This window comes from Lynx rufus, unplaced genomic scaffold (assembly GCF_022079265.1).
Source record: "Lynx rufus isolate CCGP_SWC_20201006 ecotype Redwood Valley unplaced genomic scaffold, mLynRuf1.p SCAF_2, whole genome shotgun sequence".
Lineage (NCBI taxonomy): Eukaryota > Metazoa > Chordata > Mammalia > Carnivora > Felidae > Lynx > Lynx rufus.
In genome coordinates, this window is record NW_025814834.1 from 213,930,129 (window position 1) to 213,954,695 (window position 24,567).

Consider the following 24,567-nt stretch of genomic DNA (forward strand, 5'->3'; position numbering starts at 1 on the left):
TACGGCTTTCCCGTGTACTTGATGCTATAAAAATACGGATTCTCTCTAACCTGATCCACAGATTCAGTGCAATCCCGATCAAAATCCCAACGGGACATTTTGTGGAGTGTGAAAGGCTGATTCTAAAGTCGATGCAGAGATGCAAATTACCAAGAAGAGCCAGGGCAGGGCTGGAGAACAGAGATGGGGAAGTTGTTCCACCATATACCGAAAATCTCCTGGAGTCGAGACCGCATGGCATCCACACAGACCAGACAAAAAGACAACGAACGGAAAGGAATATGAAGTCCGCATCACAGCCAGGCACCTATGGACCTTAGATTTACCCCAACAAGGCATGCAAATCAGCGGGGAAAGGACAATTTGTTCGATAAAAGGCGTTGGTTCAACTGCATATCCATGTGGCCTCTTGCAACATGACCGCTGCCTCCGCCACAAACAAAAGGTAGGCAGACAGTGGATCTAAACGTGAAAGGCAAAACAGCAATGATCCTAGAGAGTAATGCAGGATGTCTTTGAGACTTCAGTGGAGACTTCAGCGAACACAAGGCAGGACATAAAGAGAAAAGATGGACCCACGTGATGACTTTAAAATTAGGGACACCTCTTTAGCGGGGCACCTGGGTGGCTCTGTTGGTTGAGCAGAGACTATTGGTTTTGGCTCAGGTCCTGATCTCATGGTTCTTGGGATGGAGCCCCACATCGGGATCTATACTGACAGCCTAGAGCCTGCTTGGGATTGTCTGTCTCCCACTCTCTATGCCCCTCCCCCGTGCTCTCTCTCAAAATAAATTAATGCGCTTAAAAAATTTTTTCAATTAAAACTGAACAAACCCTAGAGACATGAAAACAAAGACTTGTTTATCACTGTTAACTGTAGCCAAAAGTGGAAACAACCCAAATCCAAACACTACTGGATACACACAGTGTATACACCCATACAACAGAAGGCTGGTCAGCGATAAACAGGAGAGAACTGAGGACCCCAATCTGTCACCACAGGAACCAGGAGGGCGTCATATCCACACCTGCTCCTTTGCCAGGACCTCGGTGTCTGGCACACAGCAGGCACTAAGCTGTCAAATGAATGACTTCTTCCTTTATCCCCTCTGGCCCTCGAAGCCTGCAGCCCCAAGGGACCTAGAGACCCTCTTCTCCCTGGACCAGGAGAGACCCACCTGCCCAGGGGAACGCCACACACAGGTCGCCTGCCAGTGAGACGCCGCTGCCCTGGGAAACAACCCAAAGCTTCTCGAGAAATTACCTGGATCTGGACTGGGCTTCCTCACAGAGGACGGAGAGCCGGGGGCCCCCGTCTTTTTGGAATCATCTTCGGGGGTGATGGCAGTGCCCCCTCCAAGGAGCGTGGTCCTGGCACCGGAGCTCACTGAGGAGGTCACCAGGGGCCCGGCCTGGGCACTGGTGTCGCTGAGAAAGAAGCCGGAAAGGGCACTGCCAACCCTCCTGATGACGCAGGGAGGTCTGTGCTCGGGGGTAACCGCTTCCACAGCAAAGGGGTTCCCAGCCCCTCAGCCCACAGCCTCTGGCAGCCCCACCGTCCGCTCCTGGGAGCCACGGCTGTGCTGTCTAGACCTTCTCTCGTGCGCTCGGGCAACACGCGGCACACGGTGGGGGTCAAGCGACTGTGGGGTTGACAGAGAGGCACCCTGGAGTCCTGATACCCTGGGCCAAACCCCACCCACACCACAGCCCAGCTGTGCTCTGGGCATCCTGGGGGCTGGGACAGCCCCATGCCACATTCAGCTGGAAGGGAGAGGGCCGGGAGTCACCTGGTGGGCGCCTGGCAGTCTTCTGGGCCCGTGCCGAGGTCAGGGCTGGTCACCGGGGAAGGCCGCTCACACACAGTATCCATCTGCGCTGTGCCTGCAGGGGATCACAAGGTGGACAGATGTGCTACCGAGGAGCTTGGAGGCTCTAGGAACAGATTCTTTCCCACCACGACCCACAGTTTGGAATGAGGTGCTTGGAAAACGCAGCGGCCATCTGGTGTTTGTGCCTGCCCAGCACCCCTTCCCCCTCGGGCTAAGCCATCCCGATTCTCCCCGGAACACTCTCCCCAGTCTCAGCATCCGTGCACGGGGCTGAGGCCGACTCACCACCCCACCCTCCCAGGAGTAAACCCAGACGACTTTGGACCAATCAATCCCTTTGATTCCTCTGACCCCGAGGAGCTGGTTCAGCGGTGGGCACGTGACCCCAGCCACGCCCATGAGGTACAATATCATGGTTTCAATCATGGCTGTTGAAATTGCAGGAAGGAGAAACCGTCTTTCTACTGGGTTCGGGTAGGAAGCAAGCTTGGATCTGGGGGAGCAGAGGTGACAAATAGGTAAAGACAGGGCTCCTGGATCCAGCCATGCCTGATACTACCCAGAGCCAGCCCCAGACTTTGCAGTTACATCAGCCAAAAAATTTGAGATTTTGTTACGTGCAACCCAAAGACTCCTGAAGAATCCTGGGTGCAAACACGGTAAAGAGGAAAAACACGTAGCACTTTCCATCAGGTGGATCTGAGTTTGCCTGCCACCTCTGACACGTCCTCACTGTGCCCATCACACTGCGCGATACAGAGTAAACGCCCCATGAACAGCGTGTCCTTTTCCCCTTCTAGATCTCTGTCCCATTGCTTGGAAACAGTCCCACGTGTGCGATTACGATCTGAAGGCTTCAGTGGAGGGGGCCTGAACAATGCTCACGTGTCTCGTATTTCCGAGTGCCCTGGCGTGACGAGGCCTGGGTGTGACATTCAAAGTCTAGCCCAGACATTCCCTGCTCTGTGGTCTTGAGCGATTTACCTGCCATCCCTGGACCTCAATTTCCCCCGTTCTAAAATGGGGATACTTCCGTCTACTTTCTGGAGTTTTGAAAATTTCAGGAGGGAACACCTATGTAAGCTGCCCCATGCGGCTTAGCTACCGGCTGACGCTAAAGCCGAAACTACTGTCCATCTTGCAGCTGGAGAGTTGCCCTTGGGAGCGTCCACGTGGGAGCCCAGAAGTCAGCCAGCAGCGCTGTCCCACAGAAATATGATGTGAATCACGCTGTCATTTTAAATTTCCAAGTAACCCCTTTTTAAAAAGTAAAAAGAAAGATAAATTTTTAAAAAAGTAAAAAGAAACACGTGAAATTAATTTAATGTATGTGACCCAATATATCTAAACTACAGAGGTAGACGAGCAACATAACGATAATTAATGAGATGTTTTACATTTTTGTACGCCTGCAACTGGCCACCTTTTAAACGCTCCGTGGAGGCATGTGGCCAATGGTACCGCTAGGGGCAGCAGGGGTCTAGGGGCAGCAAAGGGGGGGGCTCGGGCGCCACCATGCGGCAGTCGCAGGAACACCACCAAAACAGGGCCTCCTTTCTGGAGCGGGTCCAAGGGCCCTGGCTGGAACAGAACTCTAAACCGATGCTAGCAGAGATGCAATTGTTTCAGAGCTGGAAGGTCCCCCAGGGCCGTCTACTGGCAACTTTACATTTCCCAGATGGGACACTGAAGCCCAGGATGGGGTGGGAGCATGCCCCACGGCTGCAGGCGAACAATACCCCGGGGACCTGGTGCCCAGCCCAGAGCATTTTCCACTCCACCCCCCCGGCCCTGTTCGCAGGTGGCGCGCTGCCGCAAGACCCTCAGCACAGCATTTGTGTGACCCGGGGAGAACTGGGCCAGATTTGAGCCCCACCCACCCGCAGCACTGAGCTGTCCGGGGCCCCCACGTCCTTCTGCATAGATCTCTGCAGAGAAGATTCTGTGCCTGGCCTTGAGCAGGCAATGGGGAGATAGATGACCTCGGCCCTCACGCATCTACGGCCCAGGGAGGGAGGCCAGCGTTGATCGAACCAAGACAGACACCGGTGTTCACATCCGTGTTGGAAAAGGACTCCGTGTGATGAGAGATCACAACGGAGATGTGACCTGTCACAAGTCATGGCACTTCCTCTTGAGGAAGTGAGGTGTGGACAGAGAGGCCAGGCTGAGCAGGAGGTGACCGAGTGAGCAGGAGGAGAGGATGTGCTGAGGGGACACCACGCACAAACGCCTGGTAGGAGTGGGAAGCACCGCACATCCACGGAGCCGAAAGTGAGCAGACCAGTGGGGCCAAGAAAGGAGGGGGCCGGCGGGTGTCTGACCTGGAGGAGGGAGGGGGACACGGCGCGGGGTCGCGTGCAGGGTCACGTCCTGGAGACTGCTCGTGCGAACCCGGACTGGGTGCCCTTTTCCCTAGTCCTCCCACTAAGGACAGCTAAACGCCCGGGCACATGTATAAAACATGCATATACGTGCTTTATACAGATAAAAATATGTATGAAACAAAGAAGGCTCTGAACAGTAGAGAGCAGAGGGTAGCCCTTGGAACCCTAGGAAGGACACAGTGGCAAGTCCCCTGGGGTTTCTCTTTGTTCATAGATCCCAGACATGGAGCCCGATAAACCAGCAGCCCAGAAATGCCAACGGGAGCAGAATTAAAGAAATCCCTCCAAACACCTGTTCTCTTTTGCCAAAGGATCATGTCATTATCGCTGTAGAAATGAGAAAATACTGAAGTGTTTTTATGGCAGGTGTGTGGGGGTGAGAGAGACAGGCAGAGAGAAATCAGATTTGGTTAAGCAGAGTGGCTCTGCCTGTCAGCCATGGGCAAGGAATGACAGGAGGCAATGGGGGTGGGAACGGGAGACAGAATTGAGGAGCAAAATCTGGGCAAAATCTAGGCCTGGGCTTTGGAAAAGGACCAGCTGAGGAGAAGGAGCGTCATGGGCTCAGTGTTGGCACTTTTCTCCCTAATGGGTGTAGCTCTCTGATTCCACCCTGCAGCCTCCCAGCCCGTGTGGCTCTGGCACCACTAGTGGGCCATGGTCCAAAGCCCACCCACTCTCCAACCTCCCTCTGAAACGTGCTCTCAATACCACCTGCACCGGATCTGTGGCCCTTACCTCTTTTCTGGCCTCTTTTCTGGCCTCTTTTCTGGCCCCTTGTACTGTCACAAAATCAGAAGCTCAGAGAGGGTAAAGCATGTGCCTGAACTCACACGGCAAGTTGGAAAAGAAACCCGAGTTTCTCCGCTCCTCTAACTCCCAATGCCTCGACTGTGAGTTGGGAAAAACAGCCCCAATACCCTGGGAAAGTCCCGGGACAGAAGACTGGAGTTTTGCTCTTGTTTTTCAGGCATCAGAGAACTTCTGCCCCGAGTCTCCACTAACCCAACACTCCTCCAGCCAGGCCTGTGTCTCAGGCCATCAGGGTCTCTCTCAGCCTGGGACCCAAAGTGCAGGGGAGAGGCTGGGGGGCTCTGAGTAAATGGTACACCCACAGCATCTCGAAAGGAGACATGTCAGTCCAACAGGAAGGAGGACGGAGAAGGTCAGAGGTCATCTGGAGATCTGGGACGGTGGTGGAGGCGGGGTACAGCTTGGCACAGGTCTTGGTGCTGGGCTGAGGGTGGGGATACTTACCCTGGACCTTGACAATCATCCCTTTCGGGCAGACGGTGTGGGGGATGCAGCGGGCACAGGAGTTGGTGGCTGATGTGGCACAGAACGTGCCCGTGCGGCACTCACAGACGCGGGAGGAGTTCCCTGAGCACGGCATCTTCTCCACAAGATCGTCTAAGGGACACAGAGACGGGCATGGGAGGCAGAGGGAGGACCGGGGAAGGGATCCAGGGACCCCTCAGGGACAGCCTGGCACGTGAGACAAGACATCATTCTGGCCTCCCCTCGGGCAGGGAGCCCGCACACCCGGCCCTTCTTTCCAGAGGGTTCCTGCGACGAAGGCAAGATGGCAGGTGGGGCCTACGAGGCAGCCTCCACTCCCCGCTCATATCCCCAGACGTCATTACCATCATATTAAAAACAAATTCATGACCCCATTAAAATGGGCAAAAAAGACACGGAGAAACCTTGAGTGCATATTGCTAAGTGAAAGAAGTCAATCTGAAAAGGCTACATGCTGTGTGATTCCAACTCCACGACGTTCAGGAAAAAACAAACTACAAAGACACTAGAAAGATCAGTGCTTGTCACGGTTAGGGAGGAGAGCCCTAAATCCAATAATCACAGCAGTATTGTTTATAACAGCCACAAAGTAGATACAACCCAAATGTCCATGAACCGATGAATGGATAAACAAAACGTGGTGTGTCCATACAAAGGAATGTTATTCAGCTGTGAAAAGCAATGACCCAGGGGGTGCCTGCGTGGCTCAGTCACTTAAGCATCAGACTCTTGATCTTGGCTCAGGTCAGGATCTCACAGGTTTGTGGGATTGGGCACTGAGTCAGCAAAGAGCCTGCTCTGGATTCTCTCTCCCTGTCTCTCTACCTCACCCCTGCTCGCTCTCTCTCTCTCGCTCTCTCTCAAATAAATAAATGAGCACTACAATAAGAAAAGAAAAGAAAAGAAAAGAAAAGAAAAGAAAAGAAAAGAAAAGGAAAGAAAAGAAAAGAAAAGAAGGAATGACTGGTACTACAACATAATGAACCTTGAAAACACTGCAAAGTGAAAGAAGCCAGTCATGAAAACCTACATATTGCATGATTCCATTTCGATGAAATGCCCAGAGTAGGCAAATCCATAGAGACACAACCTAGATGAGTCACTGTAAGGGCATGGAAGAAGGAGTGAATTGGGAGAGAAGGGGTTTCTTTTGGGGGAGGCGAAAATGCTCTGAAATCAGATAGTGGTGGTGGTGCCACATTGTGAATTTAAAAAAATAAATAAATACTGTATTGCACACTTTTTTTTTTTAATTTTTTTTTCAACGTTTATTTATTTTTTGGGGACAGAGAGAGACAGAGCATGAACGGGGGAGGGGCAGAGAGAGAGAGGGAGACACAGAATCGGAAACAGGCTCCAGGCTCTGAGCCATCAGCCCAGAGCCCGACGCGGGGCTCGAACTCACGGATCGCGAGATCGTGACCTGGCTGAAGTCAGACGCTTAACCGACTGCACCACCCAGGCGCCCCTGTATTGCACACTTTAAAATGGTGAATTTTACCAACTCCTGGCTGGCTCAGTTGGCAGGTCATGTGACTATTTATCTCAGGGTCATGAGTTCAAGACCCATGTTTGGCATAGAACTTATTTCAGAAACTAATAAATAAGCAAAGAGTGTAATTAAAATGAATTTAAAAGAAAACAATGGTGAGTTTGATCTCAAGAGAAAAAAAAATCACCGGTATGAGTAATTAACAAATGCACACATCCCTGCAAAGCAACACAGGGCATCCTTGGTCAAGCAGCAATGAAGACTTCCTAGAATGTGGAAGGCAGATAGGATCGCATGGAAGGAGACCAAAGCCCAGAATATACCCAAGAGGATTACTCTGGGAGCGGCTCTGGGGTGGGGTACTCCAGTCTCCAAGTGGGTGAGGGCAGGGGCAGGCCCCAGGGAAGCCGATGGGGAGTGCCCCAGGGGGTCTCCCCACACTTCTCATCCACTGATGCCACAGACACAGAAGCCAAGCATCTCCCCCAGGAGACTCTCAGGGGAGGTATCGGGACAGTGCCCTGGCTGGTCATACCTGGGAAGAAGGGAGCCTGCAGACCCAGAAGATCAGCCACTTAACAGAACCCCTCCCAGTGGTCATCAGATAGGATGTGCAGAACTAGAGGTCACCACCCATGAGAGAAAACCAGCACCAAGCAAAAAGACCTCCAAACTCAAAAAAACTCTTGAGAAAGCAGGTAATCGAAAACAAAAAACAAAGCAACAACAACAAAAACAGAACGAGCTGTTAGAATCAGTACAATTAATATTCTCAGGAATCGGCAGCTATAAAACAGAATCCCCTGGAGCTCAAGGAAGGGCACAAAGGAAACGGAAGCCATAAAAAGAAACCCCCTGGGCACAATGTTGTGTTCACCAATTCAAGTGGGCTCACAGAAAGACTACATTTCCCAGCCTCCCTTGCAGTTTGGTTTGGGTCATATGATGGCATTCTGGCAATGGGACGTGGACAGAAATGATAAGGGCTTCTCCCAGGCCTGGCCCCTAAAACCATCGCAGGAGGCTCTATCATCTCTCTCTTCCTTGCTGTGGTTGCACTGTTGTAGCCCCTAACTCTCGCCCGCACCCCAGAAGCAGTACTGAGGAGAGAATAAAATCCTGAGAAGTGTAGAAAATCTAAGAGAGAGGCAGGCCGGCTGAGGACAAACAGTGGACACCCCTGTTAAATTCATGTAAAACCGTGGGTGGCTTGGTTGATTTTGATCTCAGCTCAGGTCCTGGTCTCAGGATCATGAGCTCAAGCCCCGCACTGGGCTCTGCGCTTGGCGTTAGCCTACTTTAAAAAAAGGTTTTGGGGCGCCTGGGTGGCTCAGTCGGTTAAGCGTCTGACTTTGGCTCAGGTCATGATCTCACGGTTCGTGAGTTTGAGCCCCGCGTCGGGCTCTGTGCTGACAGTTCAGAGCCTGGAGCCTGTTTCGGATTCTGTGTCTCCCTCTCTCTCTCTGACCCTCCCCCATTCATGCTCTGTCTCTCTCTGTGTCAAAAGTAAATAAACGTTTAAAAAAAATTAAAAAAAAAAAAGGGTTTTAAACCCCAGAGTAGTAGCAAACATAATTATCACAAGCCTGAACAAAGGGGGGAAAGGTGCTGGACTGGCTAACTTTTGGGCAGGCAGGCCCAGTGGAAATCGGTAGAGACCCCGGGAGTGGATACACCTCTCTGCAGCCACAGGAGCTCTGGTAATGACCATCTCCAGAAGGGAAGGCAGATCTGTGCTCCAGCAAGGACACCACCCATCTCTGGCTGCACTCGGCCTCCCACCCAGGTCCTCAGACTCCTAAAATCAGTTTCAAAAGTAACACTCAGGATTACCACATGATCCAGCCGTTCCACTGCTAAGTATACCCAAAAGAACTGATGCCAGAGACCTGAACAGACATTTGTAGACTCAGGTATACAGCAGCCGTATTCACAATAGCTGACGGGCAGAAGCACCCCAAGTGTTCATCGGCACGAATGGATAAACCAAATGGGGTAGATCCATCCAACGGAATATTAGTCAACCTTGGAAAGGAAGGAGCTTCGGACACATGATACAGTGCCTTGAAGACATTATGCTAAGTGAAATGAGGCCGTCACAAAAGATAAATATGTTATGATTCTACGTGTAGGAACTTCCTAGAGCAGAGGGTGCCTTGGCGGCTCTGTCGGTTAAACCTCTGGCTTCGGCTCAGGTCATGATCTCATGGTTCATGAGTTTGAGCCCTTAATTGGACTCTGTGCTGACAGCCTAGAGCCTGGAGCCTGCTTTGGATTCTGTGTCTCTCCCTCTCTCTGCCCTCCTCTGCTCGCGCTCTGTCTCTCTCTCTTTCGAAAATATAAACGTTAAAAAAAAGAAAGAAAGAAATAGACTTACAAAAAAAGTTCAGAAAGAGTGAAGCTGTGGTCAATGTGCTCATACTGTACAACGAATGAGTTTAAATACCAAACTAAAACAAACACGCCCAGGGACTGTGGGTTACAGAAAAGAATATAAATGCCACAGGCAATAACAAAGAAAAAAAAAGTAAGTAATAAGTCAGGAAGAGGACAGGGAGGAGGCAGGCTAATTACTTCATTTTTCATTATAGGAAGCCAATCTACTCCATCCCGTCCAAAATCTGAAACAAGTAGAACATGACTTTAATACAAGACATAGTTGTTCCTTAAATGATTCCTAACTGCTTCTTGATTTTCAACACCTCTTCCTAATTTTAGAGGATTTTCTTAGAAACTACTGTCTCTTGTGATCATTTCATTCTTTTTTAATTTTGCTTTCTTCTTCCTCTGATACATTTATTTATTTTTTTTTCCAACGTTTATTTATTTTTGGGACAGAGAGAGACAGAGCATGAACGGGGGAGGGACAGAGAGAGAGGGAGACAGAATCGGAAACAGGCTCCAGGCTCTGAGCCATCAGCCCAGAGCCCGACGCGGGGCTCGAACTCACGGACCGCGAGATCGTGACCTGGCTGAAGTCGGACGCTTAACCGACTGCGCCACCCAGGCGCCCCCCTCTGATACATTTAAATAAAATTAAATATAATCGCTTGAATGTCATCAACAGTATGATCTCATCCTCTAAAAATCCCTTTTCCCAGGGTGCCTGGGTAGCTCAGTCAGTTGAGCATCTGACTCTTGGTATCTGCTCGGATATCAGGGATCCAGCCACTCGCTGCGGTATATGCTAAGCGTAGCCACTGCTTGAGATTCTCTCTCTCTCCCTCTGCCCTTCTCCCCCTGCTCACTCTCTCCCTCTCTCTTTAAAATAAATTTAAAAATTTTAAATCCCTTTCTCTACGTGTGTATAGTCTGGCTACGAATCTTCCCATTCTCCTTCCCTCTCTATATATATACACAGAGAAGTGTCAGTCAGACATCCAATGATGGGGAACAGGCAGAGTTGGCCTTCTTCCTTACACTTCTGTATTACTTGAACTTTTTATAATGAATGCCTATAACTTTTATTTCATACAACATCGTCATTAATTTTAAAAACTTAAAGATACACCAGAGAAATGCTCACATAGACAAAGATGTATGGCAATATTAACATCAAATGAAAATGGAATTAAGGCAAATACATTATAAGGAGCAAAGAGGTATATTACACATTTCATGCTGATGAAAGGTCCAGTCCACCAAGAAAACAAAATATTCATAAACACTGTACCTAATAACATAGCTTTGACATAGAGAGAGAAAAAAAAAATAGAACACAAGGAAAATCTGATTAAAAAAAAGCATAGGGAAGATGAATTTTAACACATCTATCTCTGACATCAACCTTTGGGAAGGTGACAAAAATAAATAACAATTTTTTTAAAAAAGCATATTATTTTGGGGGCATGCCTGGCTGGCTCAGTTGGAAGAGCATGAGACTCTTGATCTCAGGGGTCGTGAGTTCAAGCCCCACGTTGGGTGTAGGGGTTACTGAAAAAAATAAACTCAAAAACAAATTGTTGAAAAGAATGCATATTATTTGAAAAACACAATTAACAAGCTTGATCCAATAGGTATGTAGAGAATTTTGTACACAACAAACAGAACACACATTTTTCTCCAAACACACTAAAAATAGGCTTTAAAAATATCCACATTTATTAGGGCACAAGAAATCTCAACAAATTTCCCAGCCCCACCTCACAAAAAACCCGCACAAAACAAAACCAACATCAGAGAGCTCACAAACCACATTCACTCACCATAATAAGAAATTAACAATGAAAGTGCTCATTGGAAGAATCTCCTGGAAGCACTTGTGGTCGCAGGCAAAGAACACAGCTCCTGGTGTCAGACCACAGCTCAAACTCCAGTTCTGCCATTTACCCGACTTCTGTAACTTTGCAAAGGTCCTAACCTCCCTAAGCCTGGCTTTCCTCACTGGAAAGCGGGGAAGAGAAAAGAACCTTCGGGGTGCCTGGCTGGCTCAGTCTGTAGAGTGTGCAACCCTTGATCTCAGGGTCATGAGTTTGAGTCCCACCTTGGGCAGACAGATCACTTAAAAAAAGAAAAACAGGCGCGCCTGGGTGGCTCAGTCGGTTAAGCATCCAACTTCGGCTCAGGTCATGATCTCAGGGTTCATGGGTTCCAGCCCCACGTCCAGGCTCTATGCTGACACCTCGGAGCCTGGAGCCTGCTTCGAACTGTGTCTCGTCTCTCTCTGCCCCTCCCCTGCTCATGCACTCTCTCTCTCTCTCTCAAATATAAATAAACATTTTAAAAAAATTAAAATGAAAAGAAAAACAAAATCTTCTAGGAGTCTTGTGAAGATTGTACTCAATAAATGCGAGTCCCTCCCTTGAGGAAACGGGTTAACTAAGTCTCTCTGAAAACGGATGCAAAACATCATGGCTGATAACAACTCACAAATCCAGAGGGGTAAACCGAGGCACCAGGGGGCCAACCCGGAGTCCAGGCAGCAAATCTTGATGCTCCCTACCTTCTCTGCCACCCCCCACCCCCGGTGACCCCCTCCCAAGAAGTTGCCCCTGGAGGGGAGAACACAGCCCTTACCTCGAGCACAGCTCACACAGGCCGTGCAGCGGCCGTCCCTGTTCAGGTAGTAGTCGGGCTCACACTGCTTCCTGCAGTCAGGTGACCCCTGGGGACACGGCGGCTGCGAGGTCAGCCCTGGGGAAAGAAGCAGACAAGCTCCAGGCCAGGCCGCCAGGGCAGAGGCCTCACCTCCCCACCGGTTACCGCTCCTCCCTAAAGCCACCGCCAGTTCCACCCCTTAGCGCCCAAACACGTCAGTCCGCCCCTGGCGTTACAGACGGAAGCGCTGGCGCAGGGGAGGGCCGACCTGCCCCAAGGTCCCCTGGCAGCTGGGAGAAGCCCTGGGCCTGGGGTTCCACCTCACGGGCACTGTTAAGTTCAACCTGTCAGGGTTGTTGAGCGGGTTACAGGGGTTGTGAAAATTAACGTGTGCTTAGCACACAGCAAGTGCCGGAGGGGCACTGGCGGCTGTCTTCCTGGGCAGGAGGCCTGCTTCACTGCAGGAACCGGGGAGCCATTAAGTCCCGAGACCCTGCGGAGCCTAAGCCAGCCTGAGACGCTCGCGGATCAGCGAGTAGTGCCACACCGTTCCCTGCTCCCACTACACAGGGATGCGACACGAATCGCGTTGATACCAACTGCCTGGGGCAAAGCGGGCAGGGCGCCTTCACCTGCCCTGTGGGCTCTCCCTCCAGTCACGTACCGACAGGCCACCCGCCCACCGCTCGATTCCAAGATGGCCACATGACGCAGGTAGGCCAATCAGAATATCTCATCGCTCCATGGGCACATGACCCAGGTAAGCCAATCAGATGCTTCAGCCCTCAGGTTGGGCACATGACCCAGATAGGCCAATCCGAATACTTCGTCCTTCAGACGGGCACATGACCCAAACAGGCCAATCAGAGGTGAAGCCAATCTTCCTCACCATTCTAATTGCTTCTTAGACACGTGACCCATGCCAGCCAATGAGCCCCATCTCTGAGAGTTTCACAAAAGCTCCTGGGAAATAGCCTTTCTCTTTACTTTCAGACTTCTGGTGCAAAGGGCGGTTTAAGTCCAGCGCTGCCAGGTCATGGCAGGTGCAGGATGGGCAGGATGCCTGAGAACGAGATGATCCAAAGGCGAGCAGAAGTCCGGAGACAGAGAGAAATGGACTGCTGAGGACATTCACAGTGAATTTATGGTGCCATGGACTTCTCTGTTACTGAGCCATTTATTTCTCTTTTGTCTTGTTTGTGCCTAAATAAGTTAGGTCTGAGTGGTTACAGACTAAAGTTAAACCATGGGTTCTCAGTATTTCTTGTGCCCCCTAGTCGTTCTGGGGAAACCTGGGACACTGCTCAGGATTGTGTTTCTGAGTGCATAAAATAAAATACAAAGGATTACAAAGGAACCTAGCTATGTGAGAATACAGTTATCAGAACATTAAAATAATTTAAGATCTAGGCATATATGTGATTCTTTATAAACTCATTAATGTCTAATAAATATGGTTTCATAGTACTGATGAACATAAATATTTCATGACAACTGTAGCAACTATAATATAATTGCAGTATATCATGAGAATGTCTGATTTCTACTGATGGAAAAACTGCAGGTACTATGATATTATTAGTATGTTTTGTTATCTTGATTCATAATGGAAGGAATTCATACAGGACATTTTAGTTAGAGGCTGATGAAAAATGAGTGACCTCGTTCAGTTCAGGGCCTGCCTGAAATATACCCATGGGCACTAGGGAATCCATGGACCCCAAGGCAAACCCCTGCCGTAGAACAACACGCAAGAACCTCTGGAAAAATACTAGCTTGATGGCTAACACCCTCTAGCTCAGAAAACTTCAGTAGTTGCCCAGTGGTCTTTCAGAGAGGTAAATCTGGTCCCATCCTCCCTTGCCTAAAACTTTCAAATCCTTCTCATTCCCAGGATAGAGGCCTAGGTCCTTACTGGGTTAGGAGGTTCTGCCCGCCTACACCCCCCCTACTGTCTAATCTCTAGCCACACTGGCATCTCCATGTCCCCCAAAGGGGCCATGCTCCCTTCAGCCCCCAGGGCCTTTGCACAAGCTTGCCCTTTGCCAGGAATATTCCTCTTACCTTTTCCCTGGTAAACTCCTGCTCAGCCTTCACATCATTGTCAACGTATCACTTTGTCAGTAACTTGGCCAGGGCCACTGTTATAAACTATCAGAGACCCATGTACCTCTCCCTCCTCCACCTAACGCTGCTGTAATCTATTTAATCTAGATGTGTGATCACATTTATTTGTGGGACAAATCGTCTCAGTGTCTGAATTCCTCACATGAATGTCAGCTCCTCGAGGCTGAATCTTTCCCTTTCAGCGCACCAATGATTCCCATCTCACAGGGCCTGGCACATTTCTGATCAATACGTGCTCTGACCACCTAATCAATATGGAACTAGCCTCGCATTCTTTGTCTCCGACTCCTGCTCTGGCGTTACTGTACACGACTCACTTCATGGGCTCTATGCTGCAGCCACCACTGTGCCGCTCGGGCTTTTCTCTAGCACCCCTCCTGTGTCCTGGAATGTTGTTATGGGTCGAATGTTGTTATTGGTTGAGATATGCTGAAGCCCTAACCCCCAGTATCTCAGAATATGATTTTTTTAATGTTTGTTTTTGAGAGAAAGAGAGTGAGTGGGGGAGGGGCAGAGAGAGAGGGAGACAGAGGATCCGAAGCGGGCTCTGTGCTGACAGCAGAAAGCCCGATGCGGGGGCTCAAAGTCACAACCCATGAGATCATGACCTGAGCCCAAGCTGGATGCTCGATGGACGGAGCCACCCAGGCGCCCCCAGAATGCGATCTTGTTTGAAGACAGCATACTAACAAAGGTAATTAAATTAAAAGGCAATCGTTGGGGTGGGCCATGATCTGCGATGACTGGGATCCTTATAAAAAGGGAGAGTGGGAATCTGGACATGAAATACACATGCACACAGGAACACAGCCGGGTAAAGACTGGAGGCATGATGTCAGCAGCCAGGAACTACCAGAAGCTGAGAGAGAGGTGAGACCCTTCCCCAGAGCCTTCAGAGGGAGCATGGCCCTACCAGCACATTGATCTTGGACATCTAGACTCCAGAACTGTGAGGCAATAAATTTCTGTTGTGTTGACCACTCAGTTTGTGGTATTTGGTTAATGACAGCCCTAGAGAACAAATACAAATGTGCTTTGCCCAGGCTGAGGCACCTGCCCATCTGCATTTCCACCCACTGGGAACTGTCTGTATACAGCCAGCTCAGGATGAAATACCATCCCCTGGTGGAATTTTCCTGATCCCCATCCAGATCCCCTCTCTGGATCTCTTTAAAATCACCTCTCAGCACCAGGGGCTGTTTGGGGTGAACTTTAGAAACCCCCTGCTGCAGGAAATCGGTTCAAGGATTTGAAGCAGACCTGAGTGACTAATCCAGTGGCAGGATTATGTTTTCAGTCAATTCACCTTTATTGACTACCACCTTTGTGGTAGGCACTGACTTAGAGATAGAAGAAGGTGAGGTCCCTGCTCCTGTGGAGCTTACCCTCTAGCCTGGGGAAGAGAGGCAAGCAAGTGCAGAAAGAAATTAGCAAGTTGGGGGGCGCCTGGGTGGCTCAGTCGGTTGAGCGGCCGACTTCAGCTCAGGTCATGATCTCGCGGTCCGTGAGTTCGAGCCCCACGTCGGGCTCTGTGCTGACAGCTCAGAGCCTGGAGCATGTTTCAGATTCTGTGTCTCCCTCTCTCTGACCCTCCCCCGTTCATGCTCTGTCTCTCTCTGTCTCAAAAATAAATAAACGTTAAAAAAAGAAAAGAAAAGAAAAGAAAAGAAAAGAAAAGAAAAGAAAAGAAAAGAAAAGAAAGTAGCAAGTTGGCTTCCAGTGTGGATACAAACTTTGAGGAAAATAAAGCAGGAACCAAGAGAGAGGGCAGAGGGAGAGGGGTGAGAGCTCCAGAGAGTAGGATCAGGGAGGCTGGAAGAGGCAGCTGCACAGAGAGCTGTGGGGAGAGCACTTGAGGCAGAGGGAACTGCCAGTGCAAAGGCCCTGAGGCAGGAACAAGCATGGCTTGTGCCAAGAACAGAAAGGCCATGGTGGAGGGGGGGGAGGGGAGGGATCTGCAGTAGGCGGAGCCAAAGAATTACGACTGTTGATTCATTTCTATTTTCTTCTTTTCCCGTTTTCCACATTGATCTTCTGTAGTGAATAGCACTTTCTTCCTTTCTTTTTTTTTTTTAAGTTTATTTATTTTTTTGAGAGAGAAAGCACAAGCAGGGGAGGGGCAGAGAGAAGGAGAGACAGAATCCCAAGCAGGCTCTGTGCCATCAGCACAGAGCCCAACGTGGGGCTCAAACCCATGAACTGTGAGATCATGACCCGAGCCACAATCAAGAGTCAGACACTTAACCGACTGAGCCACCAAGCTGCCCCTGGATATCACTTTCATAATCAGAAACAAAAATGGTTGAGGGGCGCCTGGGTGGCTCAGTCAGTTAAGCGTCAGACTCGATTTTGGCTCAGGTTATGATCTCACAGTTTCTGTGATCAAACTCCACATCAGGCTCCATGCGCAGAGCCTGCTTGGGATTCTCTCTCTCTCTGTCTCAAAATAAATAAATAAATAAATAAATAAATAAATAAATAAATAAATAAATAAACAAACAAACAGAAAGAAGGAAAGAAGGAAAGAAGGAAAGAAAGAAAGAAAGAAAGAAAGAAAGAAAAGGAAGAAAGAAAGAAAGAAAGAAAGAAAAGAAAGAAAGGAAAGAAAGAAAGAAAAGGAAGAAAGAAAGAAAGAAAGAAAAGGAAGAAAGAAAGAAAGAAAGAAAGGAAGGAAGGAAGGAAGAAAGAAAGAAAGAAAAGGAAGAAAGAAAGAAAGGAAGGAAGAAAGAAAGAAAGAAAAGGAAGAAAGAAAGAAAGGAAAGAAAGAAAGAAAGAAAATGAAGAAAGAAAGAAAGAAAGAAAGAAAGAAAGAAAGAAAGAAAGAAAAGGAAGAAAGAAAGAAAGGAAAGAAAGAAAGAAAGAAAATGAAGAAAGAAAGAAAGAAAGAAAGAAAGAAAGAAAGAAAGAAAGAAAGAAAGAAAGAAAGAAAGAAAAGGAAGCAAGAAAAGGAAGGAGGGAAGGAAGGAAGGAAGGAAGGGAAGAAGGAAGGAAGCAAGAAAGGGAGAAAAAAGGTTGAGAAAGGCTCCAAAGCTGTGGTGGTGATGCCAGAATTGGTCCCCACGTATCCCTTTTCCCTGATCTGCCTCCAGCCACATCCCCTCTGGCTCAGGGCCCGTCGCTGACTCCAGATGTTCTCAAAGTTTGTGCTAACATTCTCACACCGCCTCTCACCTCTGGCTCAGCATCAGGCAACCCACCCCAGCTGCTCTCGCGCCCAAAACTCCCACACTGAAAACTGCTCCATGCTGAGTCTGGGCCACCAGCTCCTCCAGCCTGCCCTCCCGGGCTTCCCCTGCACACCCCAGGCTCGGGCTGCAGCCAAGTGTAAACTTCCCCGTTCTTCAGCAGCCCGTCCTACTCCCCTCCAGGCCTTTGCACATTCTGTGCCTCTGCCCAGAGCACACCCCGTCCCCGCCTTGGCCTGGCCTATCCCTGCTCATCCCCAGGACTCCTTTAGATGCCACCTCTTCCAGGAAGACCCCCTGAGTGCTCTGATCAGGTCAGGTGCCCCGGGAGTGAGTTCCCATGGCTCCCAGCAACACCATCCCAGGTTCCTTTTTTTTAATGTGTTTTTAAATTTTTATTTATTTTTGAGAGAGAGAGAGAGAGGCTGAGAATCCCAAGCAGGCTCCATGCTGTTAGTGCACAGCCCGACACGGGACTTGAACTCATGAATAGTGAGATCATGCCCTGAGCCAAAATCAAGAGTGGGACACTTAACTAACTGAGCCACCCAGGCACCCCATCACCATCCCGGGTTCTAACAGCCAGCTGCAGTAGACACATTTTGCAAGGGCTTACTTACCACCCTTCTCAGAGAACTGCCCCCGGCCCACCTCTCCCCTGAGCTGTCGTCTAGAGCAGTCCTGGCCTGGGGGGACCAGAGCAGAGGCGGACATCCAGACTTATCTGCACCATCAGACCCTTCCTTCTTGGGCTCTGGAATTGGGGCTGAAAGATGTTTGCCAAGCGTCCCTTCAGGTGACTGAGGGAGAACAGACCAGGGAGGGGACTAAAGGCCAGCCAAGCTCGGCCAAGGGCCAGAGAGCCAGGGAGGCCTCCTCCCACTCCCCGCTGCTCACAGCCCTCGGAGAGACCCTCCGCTCCTGGGACAAGACGGGATATACTTGCCAGGCCCCAAGCAAGCCATGCTCTCTGCCTAACACCAGGCCTGGCTTCCCTTGTACCCCCACACCTGGGCAGGACTCGTACGTCTGCAGGGGAGATCCCTTCCTCTGGGAAGGGAGTCCGGGCACCAAGGGCAGATTGATCCAGGAAGTAGGGTCTAGAACAGGAAGGGGTTTGTAGCCCCCACATGGGGTCTTTGCTGATAGACTCTGCTGTCTCCTTCACTGATCTGCTCTGTCTTGGGGGTCAACACCAGCTAAGGGGGAAGAGCTCAGGTGTCTGAGTTAGCCGGCCACACTGGAGCCCCCACTGGCTCCTTACTAGCATGTGGCTGTAGGCAAATCTCTGAACCTCATCAAGTCCAAGTTTCCTCTCTGGGCTTCCTATCAGGGTTTCGGGGAGCTAATGTAGGTAAAGGGCGAGCCCTGTGGCTGGCATAGAGCACACTCCATCATCGGTAATGGTTGTCCTGGTTATGAAGCAGTGAGTGAGCTCCCCGTCACTGGGGGTGTGTAAGCAGAGGGCTGGGGATCAGCTGTCGAGGATGCTACAAAGAGCATTTACAGGCTGGGCAAGAGGAGAGATTCAGTGACATCTAAATTTCTCAATCTCAAAAGGTGTCCCAGTTTCCTTCCTCCAGCAACTCACCGCCGGCAAACCTTGCCGCACAGCTGAGCTGAGCGCTGATTGCAGAGGGCGGGCGAAATGTCAGAAATTTCCCCCAGAGACCGAGGAAGGGGTTTTTGTGGGTTTTTCTTTTTTCCTCTTGCTTGCCGGAAGCACAGAGTCAATAAAACTCCAGCAAAATGCCCCGCCCACCACACCTCGGCATTAGGTGCTCACCTACCCCCAGTCGCCGGGCCATGGAGAGGGAACATAGGGGGAGGGGAGTCCCCTTCTTCACAAGTCACAGCATCGAAGTGGAGGGAGCCGGGGACCCAGACATCACTCTGCCTCCACCCACTTCACCAGCAAGGCAGGGGTGAGGGCAGCTGGAGAGCATGGGAAGGAAGTGTCTTTCTTCCTACCGCTGGAATCATGGATCCTATGGAAAGTCACAGAGCCCTGTGGGCCACCCTGACTGCAGTTGTTCCCGGGGAGAAGCAGCGTGTGAGCGGCCACACAGCACTGGGCCGGTGAGGGAAGGCTTCATGGAGGAAGGGGTGCCAGGACTGCAGCAGGGGGAGGGGGAGGGGGCGGTGCAACAGGTGCAGACAGAAGACCCAGAGACTTGAAAGCACACAGTGCGTTCAGAGGACACCAAGCACAGCAGTTCTGGTAGAAAAGCCAAAGGAAAGAGGCCGGAAAGGGGACAAGTGACATCACGACAACAACAAGGAGCAATAAACAATTGTCAGGGGGACAAAAAGCAGAGCAGATGAAAGGGGGTGGGAGGAGCAGGGTGGCTCTGTGGCCTGATTGTGTCCTCCCCTCCCCCCCCCCCCCGCCCCGCCAAATCCATGCGTTGAAGGCCTTATTCGGAGAGAGAGAGTCTTTAGGAGGTCATCAAGGTTAAATGAGGTCAGAAGTGGGGGCGCTCAATCGGTTAAGCGTCTGCCTTAAGGGTCGGGTCACAATCCTGCGGTTCACAGGTTCGAGCCCCGCTTCAGGCTCTCTGCTGTCAGCATGGAGCCCGCTTCGGATCCTCTGTCCCCCTTTTCTCTGCCCCTCCTCTGCTCACACCCTCTCTTTCTTTCAAAAATAAATGAACACTAAAAAACAAAAGAAAAAATGAGATTATAATGGCGGAGCCCTGATCTGATAGGATTGGCGGTCTTATAAGGAAAGAAGAAAGATAGATCTCTCCTCTCTCTCTCTCTCTCTCTCTCTCTCTCTCTGTCCTCCAGCCATGACAAGGGGGGCTGTCTGCAAGCCAAGAAGAGGAGACTTCTCACCAGAAACCAAACCTTGCTGGAAACCTGGCCTTGGACTTTCTAACCTCCAGAACAGTGAGGAAACACCTGTCTGTTGTTGAAGCCCCCCGGTCCGTGATGTTCTGTTCTGGCCGCCAGAGCGGACTGAGGTAGACGGGGACATGGATGGGGGGGGGGGGGGTGGCAGAAGGACTGGGGAAGGGGGTGAAGGGAACAGAAGGGGGAGGGGTGGGCAGGTAAGAGAGCGGCGAAGGGATGGGGGGGATGGGCAGGTATATGGGGGTGGGGCCGGCCAGTTAGGCACTGGAGTCCCAAGATCTAGCACGGGCACCCACCTGATACACGCACCTCAAAACCCATACTAAACCACAACATAAAAGTGAGAAAATCCAATAAAGGTCTATTTCTTTTCCCCACCGTGACTACTCTGAATCATTTTCGGAAAACGAAAATATCAAATTCTTTCCCCAAATGCTTTTCACGGTCCTTTGGTGGCCTGAGCAGGGCTCGGCCTGTCCTCACGGTGGAGAAAAGAGGCTGCGTGCAGGTCTCGGGACGGACGGACTGAGGTTCCCGCCCGGCTCGGGCCACTTACCCTCGGCGACTTTGTGCATCGTGGCCTGTCGCCACCCTCCGGACAGCAATGCTGGGAGGCTTAGAGGACGGGCAGGTGGCCCCCCACCCATCCTGAAGGTCACTCACCCCCACTGCCAGTGGCCTGTGGGCCTCCGAGCATGAGGCAGTTCTCGTGAACCAGGCACGTACAGCCCTCACAGCCTCCGCTGCCAGAACTCGTATCTTTCCCCCTCAAGACTCTGCCACCAGAGGTCAGAGACCACGGTTCAGCTCTGTCTCACGCCCCGCCCCACGAAGGCCCCTGGATGTGCCTTGGGAACTTGCGATAACAACCACAGCGCCTGGCGGTGCCTCCCGACCCTGTTCTGCTGGCTCGAGTCTTTGGGCCTAAGCATCACCCGCAGAGTGGGGATGGGCAGGTGATCTACTGCCCGATGATGATGATGATGATCTACTCAGAGCCGATCGCTGTGCTGAGGGAGGGGGAGCCTTCCAGAAATGTGCTCTGAGCAGGGAGCCTGGTTCCAGAGAGATCTACAGTTCGGGGGGCCCCGGGGGATAAACACACATTCTGGGCTGAAAAACATGAGGACCACAAAGGGCTTCTAGGCCCAGAAATGAGGGGCGGCCAGGGGGTGTCGAGAGCCCACGCTCTGGGGTCACGGAACCCTGGGCTCCAGCCCCGGCCAGCTCCACCATTCCCCAGCTCTGTGACCTTGGGCCAGTTACCTTATCTTATAGCACCCCTAACAGCCTCGTCTGCAAAGTAGGAATGATAAAGGATGCTTGTGGGGATCTTATGAGGTCATGCAATGCATGTGAAGGTCTCAGGCCAGTGCATGCATTGTATAAGTTCATAAGAGGCAGCTAGTAACTAAAAACAAAAACTCAGAGGGCTGGCCTTCAGGAACCTATAGCCAACAGGGCAATGTGGGCTCCCATCTTGCCACTCGCCAATTCCCCCTGGAATTTTATAACTTGAGGACAAAAATCCCCCCTTGTCCCCAGCACCCCCACTCACCCACGGGGCAGCAGTAACAGCACCTACCGGCAGTTTTGTCGTGATGGTGGCCAGGGTCTCCAGCATAGACGTCCCTCGGAACTCGATCCTGGAGGACGGGATAAATTGGTGAGACCGGGCCGGTCCCAGACACGCATCCTCTCTCCTGCCCCTCAGGTCCCAGGAGGCCTGGTCTCCACTCATTGTCAAGGCCAGGCCTGAGACACAGCCTCAAGTTTTAGAAGGCAATTGGGACAGAAATAACCGATTTCACATCTGCCTCAAATGCACCCCAGCTGGGGGGGCGGGTGATGGCAACTCCAGCCTTCCATAACTCAGCCCCAAACCTGGGGTCTCCCCTGACTCGCTCTTCTCATGCTCACATTCAACCCAGCAGCAAACTCTCTCCCTCTCTCTCTCTGCCTCTTTGGACCAATGTCCTCACCTCCTCCACCTGGTCCCAGTCCCCATCCTCTCTCCCCAGCATTAATTAATTCAGTTGCCTCCCACCTGGCCTCTGGCATGGACCCAGCAATACAGATTTCTAGGAAATTTGTTTTTTGAAGTCTCACACGCTTACACAGAAACGTGCACAGACCTCAGATGCATACCCACTGAATTTTTACAGTGTGAACACGTCTTGCAGTCAGCACCCAGATCAAGCCACAGGACATGGGCAACACCCCAGCACCCTCCCTCAGGCCTCTCCCATGCACTACACACAAAAGGTGCCCGCTAACCCAGCTCCTACGCCATTGATTTGTTTGGTCACCTTTGGAGCTTGACGTAGGATAAAATCATTTCTGTTCTCTTGCAACTGGCTTCTTTAACTCAACATCATATTGTGAGACTCACCCACATTGTTGCCGATGGCGGCCATTCATTCAGGTTCATTGCTTTGTAGTACTACATCGCGTGAACGTGCACAATGTACTGATCCATTCTACTCTTGATGGCCCTTGGGGTTTCCACTTTTGATCGTTATGAATAATTCCACTAGGAGCATTCCTATACATATATCTTGGTGCACAAATATATGCATTTCTATTGGATATGTACGTAGGGGGCAGAATTGCTGGGTTGTAATGTATGCTCAGCCTTGATAGACTCTTCATACGGTTTTCCAAACTGGACCGACACTTCACTATAGTTTAGAAGTGTTGCAGTCACTCTGCATCCTTGTCAACATTTGGTATTACCGTTGGGCTACCGGGGTGGCTTGGTCGGTTAAGCGTCCGACTCTTGATTTCGGCTCAGGTCGTGATCTCGAGGTTCTTGAGTTCGAGCCCCACATGGGGCTCTGCACTGACGGTGTGGAGCTTACTTGGGATTCTCTCTCCTTCACTCTGCCCCTCTCCCCTCGCACTCTCTCTCTCTCCTCTCAAAAATAAATAAACATTAAAAAATTAGATAGTCGGGGCGCCTAGGTGGCTCAGTCGGTTAAGCGTCCGACTTCGGCTCAGGTCATGATCTCGCGGTCCGTGAGTTCGAGCCCCGCGTCGGCTCTGTGCTGACCGCTCAGAGCCCAGAGCCTGTTTCAGATTCTGTGTCTCCCTCTCTCTCTGACCCTCCCCCATTCATGCTCTGTCTCTGTCTCAAAAATAAATAAACGTTAAAAAAATTAAAAAAAAAATTAGATTGTCTGACCTTTCTCACTGATGGGTGGGAAATCTTTATATACTCTGAATACAGGCCCTTTGGTATTGGGAAATATCTTCTCCCAATTCTATGGCTTGCCTTTCAATTTCTTAAGGGAGAGTTTTGATGAACAAAAGTTCTTAGTTTTGTTTTTTGATCTTTTTAAGATTTTTATTTTTAAGTAATCTCTACACCCAGGGCACTGGGTGGCTCAGTGGGTTAAGCATCTGACTTCGGCTCAGGTCATGATCTCATGGTTCATGAGTTCGAGCCCCACATCAGGCTCTCTGCTGTCAGTGCAGAACCTGCTTTGGATCCTCTGTCTCCTCTCTCTCTGCCCCTCCCCTGCTCATGCGTGCTCTCTCTCGCTCTCTCTCCCAAAAATAAATAAACATTTAAAAAATTTTAAGTAATCTCTACACCCAGAGTGGGGCTCAAACTCACAACTCTGAGATCGAGTCACCGCCCCCAGAAGTTCTTAGTTTTAATGAGGAACAATTTATCAGTCTTTTCTTTCACAGTTAATGTCCTATGTAAGAAATATTTGCCAGCCCGCTGTCATACAGATGCTCTCCCACATTATCCACTAGATGCTATCGCTTAACCTGCCATAGGTAGGTTTCATTTTGGCGCATGGTGTGAAGTAGAGGTCAAGACTCGCTTTTTTCTGGAACATGCATTTTTAACAAGTTCCCCATAGGTTTCCAGGGCTCTTTGAAAGTTAAGCCCCTTTGTTAGAAGGGGCCCAAGAGAGGAAATTCTCTGCTGACATCCTGGGGGAGGAACTTTGTCCTGCTAGAATGAAAGCAGGGCAGAAACCAGGTTTCTAGACTTCAGGAAGGGAGGCGGGAGGGAGAGGGGAGAGGGAAGGAGGGAGCTGTGTCCCACCTCTGTATCTGCAGCCTCCCAGATGGTGCCTGCCATCTGGCCTGATGGATGAGGATGAAAGGGCTTTCTTGGATTGGGGCGGCGGGGGGAGCAGAAGCCACAGGGGGAGAGGCCTGGCTGGCCTCAGGGCTTCCCTACTCTCTTGTCCAGCCAAGGGAACAGTGAAAACTAAGAAATATTTCCTTTGTGGTCAGAGAGCAGGAGGAGGCCAGCGTGGCAGGACAGTGGACACACGGAGCATCGATCACATTTTCCTTGTTTCTTTTTTTTGCACATCTGAAACGTCGCC

General features: G+C 50.6%; 1 protein-coding gene and 1 non-coding gene across 2 annotated transcripts in view; one reads left to right on the top strand and one right to left on the bottom strand.

Moving 5' to 3' along the window:
* TNFRSF8 (TNF receptor superfamily member 8) overlaps positions 1–24,567 on the bottom strand; it is a 72,623-nt gene that overhangs the window by 43,560 nt on the left and 4,496 nt on the right. The window contains exons 4-9 of the mRNA XM_047082396.1: positions 21,801–21,861; positions 12,316–12,391; positions 12,027–12,143; positions 5,477–5,629; positions 1,791–1,884; positions 1,265–1,428 (exon numbers count right to left, since the gene is read on the bottom strand). Coding sequence (XP_046938352.1) covers positions 1,265–1,428; positions 1,791–1,884; positions 5,477–5,629; positions 12,027–12,143; positions 12,316–12,391; positions 21,801–21,861 — 665 coding nt within the window. The remainder of the gene's footprint in view (positions 1–1,264; positions 1,429–1,790; positions 1,885–5,476; positions 5,630–12,026; positions 12,144–12,315; positions 12,392–21,800; positions 21,862–24,567) is intronic.
* Positions 10,861–10,934, top strand: TRNAK-CUU (transfer RNA lysine (anticodon CUU)). Its single transcript has one exon. It is a non-coding gene; the product is annotated as a tRNA-Lys (tRNA).